General features: G+C 36.3%; 1 protein-coding gene across 1 annotated transcript in view; it reads left to right on the top strand.

Moving 5' to 3' along the window:
- exoc6b (exocyst complex component 6B) overlaps positions 1-16931 on the top strand; it is a 114680-nt gene that overhangs the window by 17402 nt on the left and 80347 nt on the right. The window contains exons 2-6 of the mRNA XM_073836269.1: positions 3226-3391; positions 3575-3622; positions 3742-3832; positions 6075-6120; positions 7927-8131. Of these exons, the coding sequence (XP_073692370.1) occupies positions 3226-3391; positions 3575-3622; positions 3742-3832; positions 6075-6120; positions 7927-8131 (556 nt within the window). The remainder of the gene's footprint in view (positions 1-3225; positions 3392-3574; positions 3623-3741; positions 3833-6074; positions 6121-7926; positions 8132-16931) is intronic.

Below are 16931 nucleotides of genomic sequence, written 5' to 3'. Positions count from 1 at the left end.
TGTCCATTATTTCTCTACCAGGGAGTGTTGGGAAAATGTCAGGCTCCAGTTTTTCTCAAGGAGGGTATCGCATTTCAGTTTTGGGAGCATTGCCCTGTTTCCCAATAGTACTTGTAACTGTGAGCCAGAAGTGATGGCCAATCAAGTATGGTTGATTTTATGGTTTACCCGTGCTATGAAAGCTATTGTATTCATACAGTCAATAGGGAGATATCCTTAATTATTATATTAAATTTTATTATTTTTTGTTCAAATAACTAGCCTGAGAGGTGTTCTTGAGCCAGATGCTATACAGTCTCACACAGCTGGACCACTGCAGCTGGGCTATTTATGATTTATTCAGCTTTTCGTTCCCATCTTTGTACTTGTTTTTGTGACTTTTGGGAGTTGTGCAACACAAATTATTAAAGATGACCCTTACTTACAAAATGTTTAGTGCTTATGTTTATTATTATATTATTATTATTATTATTATTAATTTTATTAACATTAACAGGTGAATAATTGTTTTTTTTTAAATTATTATTATTATTATTTTTTTGCCTTTGGTAGAACTGTGTCAAAGAACACAGGAAGCAGTGGGAGGAAATAATCAGAATTTCTTTTATTAAAAAAATACATACTTGTAATCCCTCATATATATCTCCTCCTTGATTATGTGTACATTGTTGCAAGGACTAGTCAATAGACCAGTTTGTAGTAGATGTCAGTTACGTCACAGCTGCATGCAGATAAAGGTGCCAGAAAAACACTGGTAACATAACAAGTGAAGTGAAATGGGTAAATTCCATAGAATAAGAAAAAAAAAATACAATTCTGTGCTTTTTGATGCCAAAATTGGAATGCAAATAATTTTTATAGAATACTGTCGTCAAAGATGCCATTTTAAGTTAAACACAGACGTATAGAAAGACAGGCTATGGATGAAAACTGCTATGATTAAACAATATATATGTCTACATAACATTCACACATGCTGTTTGTAGGGGATGCATTGACATAATATTATTTTTAATATTAACATTTTACATAATAATTATTTTATTTCACAATTCTGACTTTTTTCTTGCAAATGCAACTTTATATCTCGCAGTTAAAGGAGTAGTTAACCTGCAGAACAACCCCCTTGTCATCCAAGATGTTCATGTCTTTCTTTCTTCAGTCAGTAAGAAATTGTTTCTTGAGGAAAACATTTCAGGATTTCTTTCCAAATAATGGACTCCAAGTTTTAAACTTCCAAAATGCAGTTTAAATACAGCTTTAAAGAGTACTAAACTATCCCAGTCGTGGAAGAAGTGAAATGATCTGTCATTTTCGAAACAAACTGACAATTTATATACTTTTTAACCTCAAAAGCTTGTCTTGTCTATGTCTGCATGAACACTGGTTCAAGACAATTAGGGTATGTCGAAAAAAAGGTAAAACAGTGATATAGGACGATTTTGAAGTTGAACAAGAAAACGAGACTAAAGTTTTTCAAAATTTTAGGTTAAAAAGTATATAAATTGTAAATTTGTTTAGAAAATGACTAGATAAAACCCTTCTTCCTTGGCTGGGATTGTTTAGAGCCATTTGAAGCTGCATTTAAATTGCATTTTGGAAGTTCAAACTTGGGGGCACCATTAAAGTCCACTATTTGGAGATAATTCCTGAGATGTTTTCCTCAAACAATTTCTTCATGACTGAAGAATGAAAGACATGATCATCTTAAAAGAGAGAATGAGAAGTTGTCTTTTCTTATCAGAATTGTGAGAATAAAGTCAGAATTTTGAAATATGAACTTAAATTGACCTTTTTTTTTTTATTCTTTTATTCCTTGGCTCCATAGACTGCTAGTTGAAAAGCGTCATTTTCTGCAACCAGATAAACTCACACCCACAAAAAACGTCATCACTGTTTGCAAACACTGAGTTAGTCTATAAGGTTGTCCAATTAGCAATCGACTATGATTCAACAATCCGAACATTTCTCAATAAAAAAAAAAAATGCAAAGTTCAAGTATTTTCCTCATTTGAGAATCTAGTTTTGTTTTATGCCGACATTTATTAATGGTCAGTGTTAAAGTATTTTAGGCATTGCATGACTAATTGGAGCATGTCTGCCTCTGTGTTCTTTTTTCTTGTACAAGACTCACATTTCCTTCCAGCATCTTCCTTTAGATAAAAATGCTAAATTCAGGTTGGGAAGTGCTTTCACCTTGCTTTTCAGTCCTGGATTTGAGGTGTGTTTACTGTGTGTGAGTGTTTGTGTAGGAAGCCATATGTGACGTCAAGACTGCGCTAATGGAAGGAGGACATTTCCTGAGCCACAGGAAGGCTGTGCTCAGGTGAAGCCTTGTGTTGGTGTATTTGTGTCCTGAATTAGTCTGTATTTTACTGAAAATGACATAACATGCTTCCCCGACAGACCTCACTATGACATCGTCTATTAATCATGGTTCATTTACATATGATAACCTCTGTCAGGTGGAGAGTGTGATGTTATTCAAGTCAAGCAGGGAGGGATGGGCTGATTCACCTTGAACCTGCTTCCCTTACTATCGTATATGTTTTTTTGGTTCATTGTCAACATTGTTTTGCTCACTGGAGGTATTAAGATGATGTTGTCTGTAAAACTGCTTTGGCACAGTCTGTATTGTGAGGAACACTATAGAATCAAATTGAATTGAATCAGATCTAATCAAATTGTGTTCTATTGTCGCTTGTTCTGAAAACTGGTTGGTATGGACCTCAGGTAGATTCCATACTTAATTGTACACAAAAGAAAACATTGGTGTGTGGAATACAATTTTTTTTGTTTGAATAGCTGAAGATGGGATAAGAGTGCATATATTTTGAGATATTCTTACCATTTGCTGTGTTTGGTCTGATTTCAAATGAAAAAAAAAAAGTGCATTTACAAGTTGTTCTTGGATTCATCTGAAGTTCTGAGCTTCTTGAGGAGGGTTTATTTCTTGTCTTCTACTGCCACCTAGTGGAAAACACATAGTGTCAGTGACAATGGAGAAAGAGTCAATGTTTTACAGAGAAAAGTTATCCCATTTATAAAGTTGTTGATTATATTAGATCATTTTTAAACCAGTTAAGGAGCAACAAGGCACTTCATATATCCTTTACTAATCTTTTCATTTGTCCCTTTTACATGTGTAAACAATCAGTTATAGTTTCATGTATTTTTATGTATAGTAATTTTGTTCTTTCATTTTCTCCTTGTTTTTTCTGGAAGGTCTGTTTATGATGGACAGGAACATGGACTCTTCATGGATAAACTGGAGGGGCGGATCCGCAATCACGACCGCGAAATTGAGAAGATGTGCAACCATCACTTCCAGGGCTTTGTGGACTCCATTACTGAGCTGCTCAAAGTGCGCGGAGAAGCCCAGAAACTCAAGGTGCAGAAAGAGGAAATGGGGTTGAGGAAATCCTATAAAACCAGAAAAAGAGAAACATTATAGATCTAAACTAAAACATTTTGAACCCCTTTTGTCTAATACATAAGGAAAAATCCAGACGTATATAGTATACAGTCTTAACTAGGGTAACTTCTGGATAATTGGTTGTTTTGTCTTCCTCAGGGTCAGGTGACTGAGACCAATCAGAAGCTCCAAAACGATGGCAAGGAGGTCTGTGTCATGCTTGCTTAGTTTAGTCTTTGATTCAGAACTGGTTACATTAAAAGCAAATATATTAATATATTAATAACATTAAGCATTATTAAAATCGGTGGTTACCTCTCCTGTAGCTCCTGACATCGATGGATGAGCTGAGACAGTGCCGTCTGCAGCAGAGGAATATTGCTACCACCATTGACAAACTCACACACTGCTTACCAGGTACAAACATCAGACTTTTTCAACATCTCACTTAGTTACTATTTGTTGTATTTCCACTACTGTTCAAAAGTTTGGGCAAATCAGCATAACTGCTTAAGAACGCTGTTTTTTTTTCATGCACCTATCAAGTTTGAGGTTTTGGGCTCTTTGTTTTTTCATAAAGTGTTTTTCAGACTAGTGGAAAGAAAATAGACACTGTTAAGTGTTTCTTTTATAGCACTTTATCTATTTGTGTCAATAGATTTCAATTACAATACATATTTTTAAAGACCATTTTCTCAAAAAAAATTTTTTATTCCTGTCTATATCCTGAAGGTTTTTACAGAGGGATTTGTTCATATATAATTTGCTTGATTATATACACTGCCCTCCAAAAATTTGGAAACACCCCTGGCAATGTGTGGTTTTGGATGATATCAGCATAGTGTGAATCATCTTTGGGCAATCCTTCAGGAGGCTTGGAGTAATATATCAAGTCAGTGTTTGAATAAACTGACAGCTCGGATGCCCAGATTATGCAGAGCTGTAATAGCTGCTAATGGTGGATTTTTTGCTGAATCGAATTTTTATTTTTATTTTTTCTGTGTATAAACTGTTTATGTAATAAAATATGTTTTCGTAGTTTGTGTTGTCCCTTATCAGTGTAAAATTATCACAAAATAAAGAGGATCCATGCTAATATTGTCCAAAACCCCACTTTTCTAGGGGGTTTCCAAACTTTTGGAGGGCAGTGTACAACATTTTATTCCCCAAAGCATTGCAAAAATATACTGTTTTCCGAATTATGGAGTGACAAAATGAGATACCCAAAATTCCCTCTGTAAAAACATTTGACTCCAGAAATATTAAACAAGAATTTTGAAATTGACTTTATCCAGTGTTTAGATTTTTGTACTAGAAATGTATGCAAATTAGCGCATATTTCATTAAATGATGCTCATTTGCACATTTTAAACCTAACATTTTAGAAAACGTGTAATACAAAAAATGTTTGCAATTATCAATGTAATCAATCAACTGGGTAAGTAAGGCTATAACTATTAGTTTTTTTTTTTACCCCATTCACCTGTAGTGTCTCGCCTTAGTTAAGCACCAAATCAGCATATCAATGATTTTTGAAGAACCATGTGACACTGAAGACTGGAGTAATGGCTGCTAAAAAATTTGCTTTGCCATCACAGGAATAAATTACATTTTAAAATAAAATAGAAAACAGTTATTTTATATTGCAATAATATTTGACAATATTATGTTTTCACTGTATTTTTGACAAAAATGATCCAGTTTAAAAGCTTGGTGAGCATAAGAGACTATCAAAAACATTTAATCTTTTGAACTGTAGTGTACACTGCCATTCAAAAGTTTGGGATTTTTTTTTTTAGATGTCTTTTCTGCTCATCAAGGCATTTATTTGATTAAAATATGAAAAATCTTGTAATTTAAATTAGTGGTTTTTATATTTTAATATACATGCAAAAATGTATTCCTGTGATGCAAAGCTGAATTTTCAGTGTCAAATGATTCTAATAATTAATGTTGGAAACAGTCGTGGTGCTTAATTATTTTTATTTTTTTTGGAACCTTTTTTCAGGATTCTTTGCTGAATAAAATGTTAAAAAAAAGAGCAGCATTTATTTAAAATAGAAATATTTGTAACAATATACACTACCATTCAAAGTTTAGGGTCAGTATTTTTTTTTTAAAGAAATTCATATTTTAATTAATTTTATTCAGCAAGGATATGTCAAAATGATTAAAAGTAATAATAATAAAAAAGAAAATATTTCTACTTTGAATAAATGCTGTTCTTTTACATTCATCAAAGAATCCTGAAAAAAAGTATTACAGGTTCCAAAGTTAATATAAAGCAGCACAACTGTTTTCAGCATTATTAATAAATCAGCATATTAAAATGATTTCTGAAGGATCATATGACACTGAATACTGGAATAATGATGCTGAAAATTCACCTTTGATCTAAAAAAGGAATTACATTTTAAATGTATGTTAAAATAGAAAAAAGTTATTTTAAATTGCAATACTATTTCATCATATATTTCTTTCCGTATTTTTGATCAAATAAATGAAACTTTGAGCAGAAGAGATTTCTTTAAAAAACATTAAAAATCTTACTGATCCCAGCTTTTGAATGACAGTGTATGTTTTTTATAACTGCTTGAAAGCTCACATGTTGTGCTCTTGACTGTTTTTCCATAATTCCACATGTATTTTTTTCTTGCAGTGTTGGAGATGTACAGCAAACTGCAGGAGCAGATGAGGGCCAAAAGGTATTAGATCTGTGCACATGCCTTTTTTGTGTATGCAGCAGACGAGCACTAGGTGGCACTAGAAATAAACTTATCAAGATAAAACTTAAATACTCAAGTGCAGTTCAGCGCCCAAAACATTTTAACACCTTTACTTAAAAAAAGTACATTTGAGAACAGGACATTCCCAGCTGGGAAAGAGAAAGCAAGGTGTTGATGATTTAAACAGACCGTAGATCAACGGACCACTGGAGTATCTCATCTAGTCTGATGTGACTGAAGCAGTGACCAGACAGACAGAGAGAGAGAGAGAGAGTTTTTCAGATGTCTGAGATGTCCAAAGCAGCATTTGGCAGCTGTCAGGAGTCAGAGACACAGAGGACACATTTGGATTGGATTTTCTTAGCTGTAGCAGCTGCATACATTGAACTGTCCCAAGTCTCAGCATTTTCATGCATCTTTCTTATTTATGGTGTTTTTGTTTTTATGGTCAAGGTCAGTAGACATATGACAGGAAGGTGAAGTGAAAGGGGGAACAGGGTGGAGATGATACAGGATTTTAACCTGCATCCTCATGAGCATTCAGCTCTCATATACACGCACATTGCAACTCTCAGGGGCCATCTGTGAAAAAATTGAGAAAAAAAGATTTTACATAGTATAATAGGACTATTTAGTTATCTATTAAGTTAGCTATTAAGTTAACTGTAAGAATAGATTTAATTTGAACTGAAAATATACATCTAAAATCACTCTAGTAGAGGGTGGAAAAAAGATACTTAATACAGAATCAATCTTTTCCCAATAAACTTGATAATTTACTTCAATACATCAATTTTATTGAATTTGACTTAATTTAAAAGGGAGTTTTGGATTTTCCTTAGAAAACACAAGTAGTTTCTTATAGTAAAAAATGTTAAAAATATAGTTGCCTAATATTTTGGGGTCATATTTGTCAGTCAAAACTGTAAAAACCCTGAAAAAGCTAGTCTACCAAAGTTGTGTTTGAAAATGACACTCTAAACTAATTTTTGAAGCATTGACTTTGCTGTCTTGTCTTGTCCTCTGTGTGACCTGAGCATCAGCATTGGCCTGCAACTTTTCCATCTATTTTGTTTTTTATTTATCTCTGCTGTCCGTGTTTCTCCGTCTCTCTCGTGTGCTTGGTTTTGCCATTAGCCTGGAGGTAGCGGCAGGGTCGGCCAAGAGAGACTCTCTCCCCGGCGTCGGGTCTGCTGTGTAATGTTGCGTGACTGTGATGCTGTATTGAGTGTGTGCGCATGTGTGCGATGAGCATAGCTCATCTCTGAGATCATCTTGATTAGGTTAAATTGTTATCATGCTGAGATCTAAGTCTTTAACCAAAGGTTAAGAACTTGTACTGCATGTGCAAGGCTCGATAATAAGGATGACCTGGGGAGATTTGCCCTTTTTAAAATCTTATGTTTGTTGGTCATGTACAGTATGTGTGTTTTTATTCTTTGAAAACTTCAATGATTGGATTATTGTAATGTATTGAACTTTTTTTTTTCCTGTGGATTTTGCTGATTTAAATGTCAACAAGGTGAAATTATCTATAAATGGCTGATAAATAAATTGTAAAAATGTAGTAAATTGTGAATTTAAAAATTTTAAAAAAAGTATACAAAAATTTAAATAACTTTTAAAAAGTATTACAAAATGTACTAATTATTCATTTCTTCATATAAATATATTTTTTGTCACATGAAAAAGTTGAGCCCTGCATGTGAGCTCATTAATAATGGGAAGGTTTTTGAAGTAGCAGATATATGCAATCATTTCTGACCCTGCCGTATTCTTCCCTAGATATTACCCAGCACTGCGAACCCTGGAACAGTTGGAGGAGAGTTGTTTGCCTCAAGCGGGATCGTATCGTTTCTGCGCCATCATGGCAGAGAATATCCCACGCCTGCGCACGCAGATCAGAGACGTCTCCATGTCTGACCTCAAAGACTTCCTGGAGAGCATCCGCAAGCATTCGGATAAGATCGGAGAGACTGCCATGAAACAGGTGTGTGTGCTTGTGTGTGAGTGCTCGTGTCTGACTAATGCCTGGAGGTGTATCAGAACTATTCTTTGACAGCTGCCTCATGTGCTCACATCTGACCTGACGCTCACAGCTGGGTTTCAGCGTGAGGACTCTGAGGGAAGGACAAAGTCCTTGTTCTTCAGTAGTTCAATGTGCTTTTCCCCCTCATTTTTCCCTTCATCTTATCTCTGACCATCTAGTCATCCAGTCTGGAGGAAAAAGAGCTACCAATCTGTTCTGAATCAAAGATCGTTTCAGGTCGATTTTGTTTATGCCAGAGGAATCGTTGAACACTGTGTATGGACACTGCTTCAAGGACAGTGCACGGAGACACGGAGAAGACCCAGGGAACACATATGAGAGAAATTGAGTGGATTTTTCATTGGAATGCAGAAAAGTCCTCTGCTTTCTTTTACAGTTATTAGACCAAGATGGGCCGAGGAGTGCATTAGAATATGAAACGCCAAATAAACATTAAGATCTCCCAAGCACCATAAAAACTGGCCTCGCTTTTTCCACTCTTTTTAACGTATCTTTCTTTGCTTCCTTTCTTGTCCTCCTTCACAGAGGAATAAAACTAATCATGATATTGATATGTCATGATATATCAGGTTATTGTGTGAAAGCTCTATTGGTGGTGGTTTCTAAAGCAGGCATCACTATTGCACAAGGGACATTTCTGTATCTATAAGTATTTAAATTTGCCATGTGACACATATACATTTCTAAGTAATCAATTAAAATTTTTGTTTTGCAGGTGGTTAAAATGGGCAAAAACACAGAGTTGCTTTGTAGAGCATATCTTGGTACCAAAATATAATACGAAGCTCTAGGAAAGTCGTATAAATTAATACATTTTTATGAAACGGATCGGACTCTACTTTCAAAATAAAAATGTCCTGATAATTTACTCACCCCCATGTCATCCAACATGTTCATGTCTTTCTTTCTTCAGCCGCAAAGTAATTATGTTTTTTGAGGAAAACATTCCAGAATTTTTCTCCATATAATGGACTTCAATGGTGCTCAACGGATTGTAGGTTAAAAATGCAGTTTCAGTTCAGTGCAGCTTCAAAGGGCTCTACACGATCCATGCCGAGAAATTGGGGTCTTATCTGGCAAAACGATCAGTTATTTTCTAAAAAAATGTATCTACATTTTAACCTCAATCTCTGTGATTCTCATGTGCACTCTGGTTCAATACAGTTAGGGTATGTCGAAAAAATCCCATCTCATTTTCTCCTCCAACTTCAAAATTGTCCTACATCACTGCAGGAGTACTGACTCAGTGTTTACAAAGTCAACGTGCAAACCAGATCAAACACCCTTTGCACAAAAAGGTAAAACAGTGATATAGGACGATTTTGAAAATGAGATGGGAGTTTTTCAACGTATCTTAACTGTATTGAACTGGAGTGCACAGAGTACGCATGTGCATTGCAGAGCTAGACAGGATGAGCATTTGTGGTTAAAAAGTGTATAAATATGTATTTAAGAAAATGACAGATTGTTTTGCTAGATAAGATCCTTATTCTTTGGCCGGGATCGTTTAGAGCCATTTGAAACTGCATTTTCACCCTTAAATCTGTTGAGCACCATTGAAGTCCACAATATGGAGAAAAATCCTGGAATGTTTTCTTCAAGAAACTTAATTTCTTTGCGACCGAAGAAAGAAAGACATAAATATCTTGGATGACATAGGGGTGAGTAAATCATCAGGAAATTCTTATTCTGAAAGTGGAATAATCACATAATTTAATTACTCACCGTCATGTCATTCCAAACCTGTAAGACATTTTTTTTTTTTTTAATCCTCTGAACACGATATTTTTGTTGCAATCCGAGAGCTGTCTGACCCTCTGTAGTCAGCAATTCAACTGAAATGTTCCCAGGCCCAGAAAGGTAGTAAGGACATTGTTAAAATAATCCATGTGGTTCATCAGTTTCTGGGCCTGGTAACATTTCAACGACATGAGGGTGAGTATGACAGAATTTTAATTTTTGGGTGAAATGCATTTTTCTAGTTATGCTAAGTTCTGTTCTATTAGGTAGTATTTTTTTTGGGTAGTAAGTCGCAGAGCTTTTGAACATTGTTAGGACAGTAGGGGGCCTTGGAGTCAAAGAGATTGAGAGCCACTGCCATAGACACTTGGCCAAAACCACTCAGAAACACCTTAGCAACACCTTAGCATTTTCAATGCTAATTTTGCACACACATTCGCCACTCGCGCGTTTTCTTCAGAAAGTTTAGAAGTCACTCTTCTAATCACTACCAGTTCTTCTCAATATGGATCTGTTGCTGATCCTAATTATGAAACAGTCGGGAGTAAAAGTAGCCAAAAAGATGTCACAGAAGAGTTTAAATAGTCCTCCCTGTGAAAGACCAAAGCCAGGAGTGTGTGTGCTGCTTTGCTATAACACATGTTGTTTTTTTATTGTGTGAGCCTTTTGTTAGTAACATTTTTCAGTAGTTAAAGTTGGTTCAGCTTTTTCCCCAAATAGCGTAGCTTTTCCAGGTCTAACGCAATGAAACACTACATGGCTGGGTTTTATTTCACGTTTTATTGTGCATGCAGCTTTACAGCCAAGCGAGCTGAGAAGCTCTCCTAAACGGTCTTCTGTCTTATATGAAGCGTTGGAAATTCAACACATTCTCCTGTTTGTTCAGACGGTTTGTTTAAATAAAACGATTCAAGAAATGATTCACCCATTTGAGTCCCTATGAAAAACTGACATATGAGGTGTTCTTTTATCAAAATATTTAGTTAAATTCTGCCATTTCCAGCTAAATTAAATAAGTTAAGATGCACTCTATTTTGTTCTGTTGTAGTTAGTCTTCTGTTCAAGTTTGAATCCTCATACTTCCTCTATGAAATGATTAATTATATAATCCTGTAGTTTTATATTTAAAGACAGATATTATCCCCCAGCTTTAATGTAGTCCCCCAGTTTTCTGCTTTCTAAAACTAGTTTTGTAACATACTTTTTCTCAATAAAAGCTTTACTGTACTTTAATCACTTTAAATTATGAGTAGCGTGTAGCTTGGAAAGCTAGAGTTTCAAAGTAGCTTCCCCAACACTGGTTTCTGGAAAGTACTTTTTTTTTTTCTCTGATGATGTTAAAGAAGACTACAAGTTGGAGAATAAAACAATGTGTGTATTCATCCAGGTAGGCAGGGCTGAGGTAGATGCGTATTCTAGCAGCAGGGTTTTAATGCGTCTGCGTTCTGACATGAGCAAATGCATGTGGACACCATGAGTTGTAATCAGAGATACCCGTTTGTTCTGTTGCTGGTCTGCTTCCAGTCGCCCCAGCCCAGCCTTTCGTTCCACTTTGTCCCTTTTTCCTCTCTCCTCATCAGCCTGCGCCCTGGTCCATAGTTTGAACAAACTGTTGGCTCCCGGAGCTCCAGTGCTTGGTGAGTTTCCACCGGTCCAATCTGGATGGAGGGGACTGTTTGGTTTGAACTCTCTGATGGTCTGCTTTCTGAGGCTGATCATCTGCTTTGTTTTTCAAAGGGCATTCACGTCAGTTAGTTTGTGTTAGTGCCATGTGTTATTATTCATTGGAGTTTTTTAAAATTCATTACACATGAAAACAGTTTTAGATTTGCATATGAACATATTATTTATGTTTTTTGTTTTTTTTAGCTTTTCTAAAGATTATTAGAGTAGCTGAATATATTATTTCACCATGCCTTAGTTATTACAGACCTAAAATGAGAATATAAATGAAGTTAAACTCTACAGTATATCTGGAGTCTTTAGTGTCACAAGATTGTTCAGGAAACACACTATAGGTAAAGAAACATTTTGTAACAATGTAAAAATATTTACTGTCACTTCTTATCAATTTAATGCTGAATAAAATCTTACTGACTCCAAACTTTTGAACAGTAGTGAATGGAGTTCAGGTTCATATAGTAAAAACACTTGATGCAAATTTCAGCCGGGTCTCTAGGTGATTGGAGTTTGGAGTTGGAGAGCTCCTGGTGTAGTGGGTCATCTGTCTTCAGTATTGGGATTTATTGAAAGGATTTACAGAGTAGAATAGAAGGGAATCATGTAATGGGGTGAAGGGTAGATTGCACAAGATGAAGTCAAATTGGGAACAATCAGTGAATATCCCACTTTTTCTTTTTTTTTTTTTCCACAAATTTCTACTGACCGTAACAAAACCCCACAGAGAAACATGCAGATGCGCAAAGAAGTTCTTCTGCCATTTTAAACCTTTTACATAAGCTGTAAGGATTAATCCCAGAGTGTAATATTGGTTGGAGGTAAGGTGGATGAGATTGCCAAACAGATAATGAAACACACTGGCCCATGTGATTTTGGTTATGTATTTTCTTGGGTGCCTGTCATACCCTTCCAGTGGCCTCTGGCATAGAATAGCAAATTGTACCGAGGGGTGTTCAAACTCTTGAACCACACGATGTGCTGCGTGTACAACCACCCACTCAAATGCACACACGTACTTGTGTCAACATCACCATGTGGTGTCCTAACCATGCGCGGCTGTTCGGGTTCAAAATGTGGTTAACTGCTCTTCCTCCCACCCCAGCGTTCTTCATCATCTCCCCTCACGGACTTCCATTTGACCCAGATTTTGCTCGCGCTGATGCGATCCATGTCTGACCCGGTCTTGGCCGCTGACTTCAGCTACTGCTCGAGTCTCTGAGATAAGTCTTGATCCAGGGCACGGCTGGAGCTGATCTTCCACGACTCCTTTTTGAAAACATACTGTTTGAATGAATTGTTCTCCACTGGAGCCAGGCTTCGTATCCCTAGGTTTATCTTTTGTGGAAGTGTGTTTTGGTGGAAACTCGGTGTGAATTCAAGTATCTGCTTTAGTTGAGAACTTCCAGATTCAATCTACATGACACCTATATTAGGTAGCTATTAGTTTAGTGCTGATCATAAGTTTCTTATCATGGCCAAATATGAAATTAAGTTGTTTTTTCCAGATCAAAAGTTTGGGGATAGTAGAAAGTTGAATTTTGGGGCCAGTTTTACTAACAGCTTGCGTCAGCGCAAACTCTTTTTGGCGTAAAAATAGTGCTGTCAGGATTTACTAAAGACGCGGAGTGAAGAATTAGCGCTGAAAAGACTTGGACAGTTATTTTTGCGCCTGACCCTATTGAATATGCATTTGTAGGTGTTTCTCTTTCAGACGCAAAATTTATGGAAGGAGAGTATTAAAATGAATCAGGCAATGTGTTTTACTAACGTTTGTGCTTGTCACATTACTGGTATTTGCGCCATTATTTAAAGAGTTACTCCACCCTAAAATGAAAATGTTGTCATTAATCACTTACCCCCATGTCGTTCCAAACTCGTAAAAGCTTTGTTCGCCTTTGAAACACAATTTAAGATATTTTGGATGAAAACTGGGAGGTTTGTAACTGTCCCATTGACTGCTAGGTAAATAACACTGTCAAGGCCCAGAAAAGTATGAAAGACGTCGTCAAAATAGTCCATCTGCCATCAGTGGTTGGCAAAGAAAACAAAAATAACGGCTTTATTCAACAATTAGTTTCCTCTGCATTACCGTAACGCCATTTTGGATAGTATCCTCTGGACGCAAGCAGCGTACGCTGTTCTCTGTCAGCGGTGTCACGCACGTTCCGAAGACGAACAAAGCTTTTACGGGTTTAGAACGACATAGGGGTAAATGATTATTGACACAATTTTAATTTTGGGTTGGAGTAACCCTTTAACGCTCCAAAAAAAGCATGTCTTAAAGCAGGCGGTAATTTGCGCTGCTCGCAGTAGAACGTGCTGGTCATTATGGAAATGATCTGTTAGCAAATCACACGCAGAATTTTCCCATCTGCACTTTTATGCAATTGCGCTCTAACGCTAATTTTGCCGTATTTAGTAAAACTGGCCATTATTGTTTTTGATATAGGGTTAATCATTAAAAGATTGCGATCTCTATTGCGATCTCTATTCAAACACCCATGCGATTAAACCTTTGATAAAGTCATACTGGAATATTCAAATCTGTTTTTACACTGCTGCTTACACAGAGAGAGCAGTTATCATGTTTATGTATCAAACCGCTTCACAAACATTTTTCTCAATTATTTATAGTTCTGTTATAAACACAGATGTCTATGGTAGTGATTAAAATACAGCAAATCATCTTTTGAAAGTAATTAACGCTTCAAATAACGTTTGTTGAGTACAATGTAGATTACATTGTTTTGCCACGAAGTGGCAACAACTGACTGTTAAAAAAATTTGTCATTAAATCATTCATTCAAGAGATTTGTTCAAAAATGCTGATTCATTCAGTAATGAAACAAGTATTTATAATTGAGTCATTGAATCATTCATTAAAACTTTTTCAATAATTAATTCAAATTAATGAAACATTTTTTGAATATACTGCAGCAGTTGATATTTTGTCACAGACTCTAGTAAATGACATGTTATTTTGCTTTGTTCAGAATCATTGGAAAATCATCTTTGTTTGAAACAAACAAACAAACTAAAAATTACGATTCTCAATTTATCCAGAATTGTGCAGCTCTATTTTTAAAAAAGTCTCTCACTGACCAAGGCTGCATTTATTTGATTAAAAATACAGTAAAATTGTGAAATATTATTACAATTTAAAATAACTATTTTCTATTTTAATAAAGCTGGATTATAACAGCCATTACTCTAGTCTTCAATGTCACAAAATCCCTTAGAAATCATTCTAATATACTGATTTGGTGCTCAAATAACATTTTTGATTTTCTATGTTGAAAATATATCGATTTCAGGTTTCTTTGATGAATATGAAGTTCAAAAGAACAGTATTTGCTTAAATATATATAAAGTAAGTTCTAGCAATGTGCTAAAAAAACCTCTGAGTATAGCATAACAACCACATACCAACACCCTGGCATTGTGTCAAGGAGTTTTACATCACTTACTTTTTTTCTTCATAAAATGTAAACATTTCCCCCTCTTTTGTCTTGGCTAGTAAATCAGCAGAACACTCTTTATTTGATGTCAGTTCTCCTTTTTTTCACCAGCAGCCAAGGCTCTCCATCTTGTTGTTCCATTTGCATCCAGTAGGTGGCAGCAAAGGTCATTCTAGATTTTGCCTGTCTCTTCTGCTCTGTAATATCTCCCGCAGAAATGGAATGTTGGTGTAGAGTTAAACCAAAATTCAAACTCCAATAACCTTTGAACAAAGTGGCCGTCCAGCCGGCACTTGCCAAAGCCTCACATTCCTCCTATTAAAGTTTGTTTTCTTGCATGTCTTTGAGTCCTGTAAGATTTGTCTTGTTGGCGCGCGTTCACGTGCGTGTGTGTTTTGGCTGTAACCCGGCACGTGCTGATTAGAGCAAAGCTATGGAGTTGTTCCTCAAAAGTAAACCAAGTGAACGATAAATCAAGCTCTAATGTCACCTTGCACAAGCTTTCTGTTAACTCGGAGAATCAATCTGTAACACTCTCTTATGCTTGATTGCTGACACAGACGCTGGCTCCTGGTTCTGACCTGCGACTTCTCCTTGCAAACAGATGTGACTGCTCTGCTTACATGTTGGTGCTCATTGTGGCCTATTTGCAGCTTCAGTAGTGGTTTCTGCTGTTAAATACAGGAGGGTGCCGTCGCTCTTTCTCCTTTTTTGTGGGTTTCTGCTCCAGCGGTTTTGCGGTGGAGTGACGTTGGAGACGTTCTGACTGTAGAAGCTCGAGAAGAATGGATCGGTTGCTCTTTGCTGACTGATGAAGAACAGAGCACCTTTTCCCCTCCCATCATTTATATTTCTCTTCTGTTCAGGGGTTTTGTTTTTTCTTTTTTTGCCTCTGTATTTGTCCACTTCTTAGTCATTTTTGCCCATCCATCACCACATATTATGGTCACATTGCTAGTGTAGTGTGGAGAAATACTTGAAGTTTCCACGTTCTTCAGGCTGATGTCACAAGACAGATGGCATCACTACCACCACCAAATACCTTTGGGCAATAAATCGGTTATTTCAGGGTAAGACCCTCAACCTCAAGTGGATCCACTTCCCTTTCCACAGCAGAGATGGCTTCTCTTGAGCTTTGGATGGCTCTCCTTCCCTCCTCCCTGCGCCATTCTTCCATCCTCAACTCCAGAGGAGCGAGCAAGCGCGCGAGCGAACCGCTAATAACAGAAGGCTATTTGTCTAGGGGCTCTGTGATCCAGACTTGCAGACTGGTTCCTATTCCACTGGAAATTAGGCCCAGTCTCTGAGCCTGTGATTGTTTTAATTCCACTAACAAATGATCTGAAAATAAATATATTGGGAGATCCAGTGCTGTAATAATGGCTCCATTGTGAGCTGTCGAGCACAGAGAGTCTGTGTATGTGTGTGGAGTATATAAAAGTGGTTAGTTAAGAGATTGTTAAAGACCTCAAGTTTGAATTTGAATCTTCCTTTTCTTTTGAATCCTTTTGTCCCTTTTGTTCATTTAGCCACTTACAGCCTATTTCTATTCCAGTTTTGTTTTATTTTACTCTCTTTGTGTATTTCGTCTGTAGGAACACATCTGAACATTTAAAAGACACATGTTTCCATTAACTTCAGAATGACTCCTAAAATACTCCCTTTGTCGTCTTCTTTGTGTTGGTCAGAGGTTGGTTATATCTACTTATTTGGAAATCATTACCTTGTCAAGCAACATGTTTTTCCACAGTCAATCATATGAATATTTAAAACTCTGGACAGGGCTATTAGTATATTCATGTAAATGTTCATGATTGAACATTTAACAAAGCTGCAGTGTTCAGTGGGATACTTGTTGAAAC

The sequence above is a fragment of the Garra rufa genome, chromosome 3 (genome assembly GCF_049309525.1).
Source record: "Garra rufa chromosome 3, GarRuf1.0, whole genome shotgun sequence".
NCBI lineage: Eukaryota > Metazoa > Chordata > Actinopteri > Cypriniformes > Cyprinidae > Garra > Garra rufa.
This window is presented reverse-complemented; position numbering and strand designations above follow the sequence as displayed.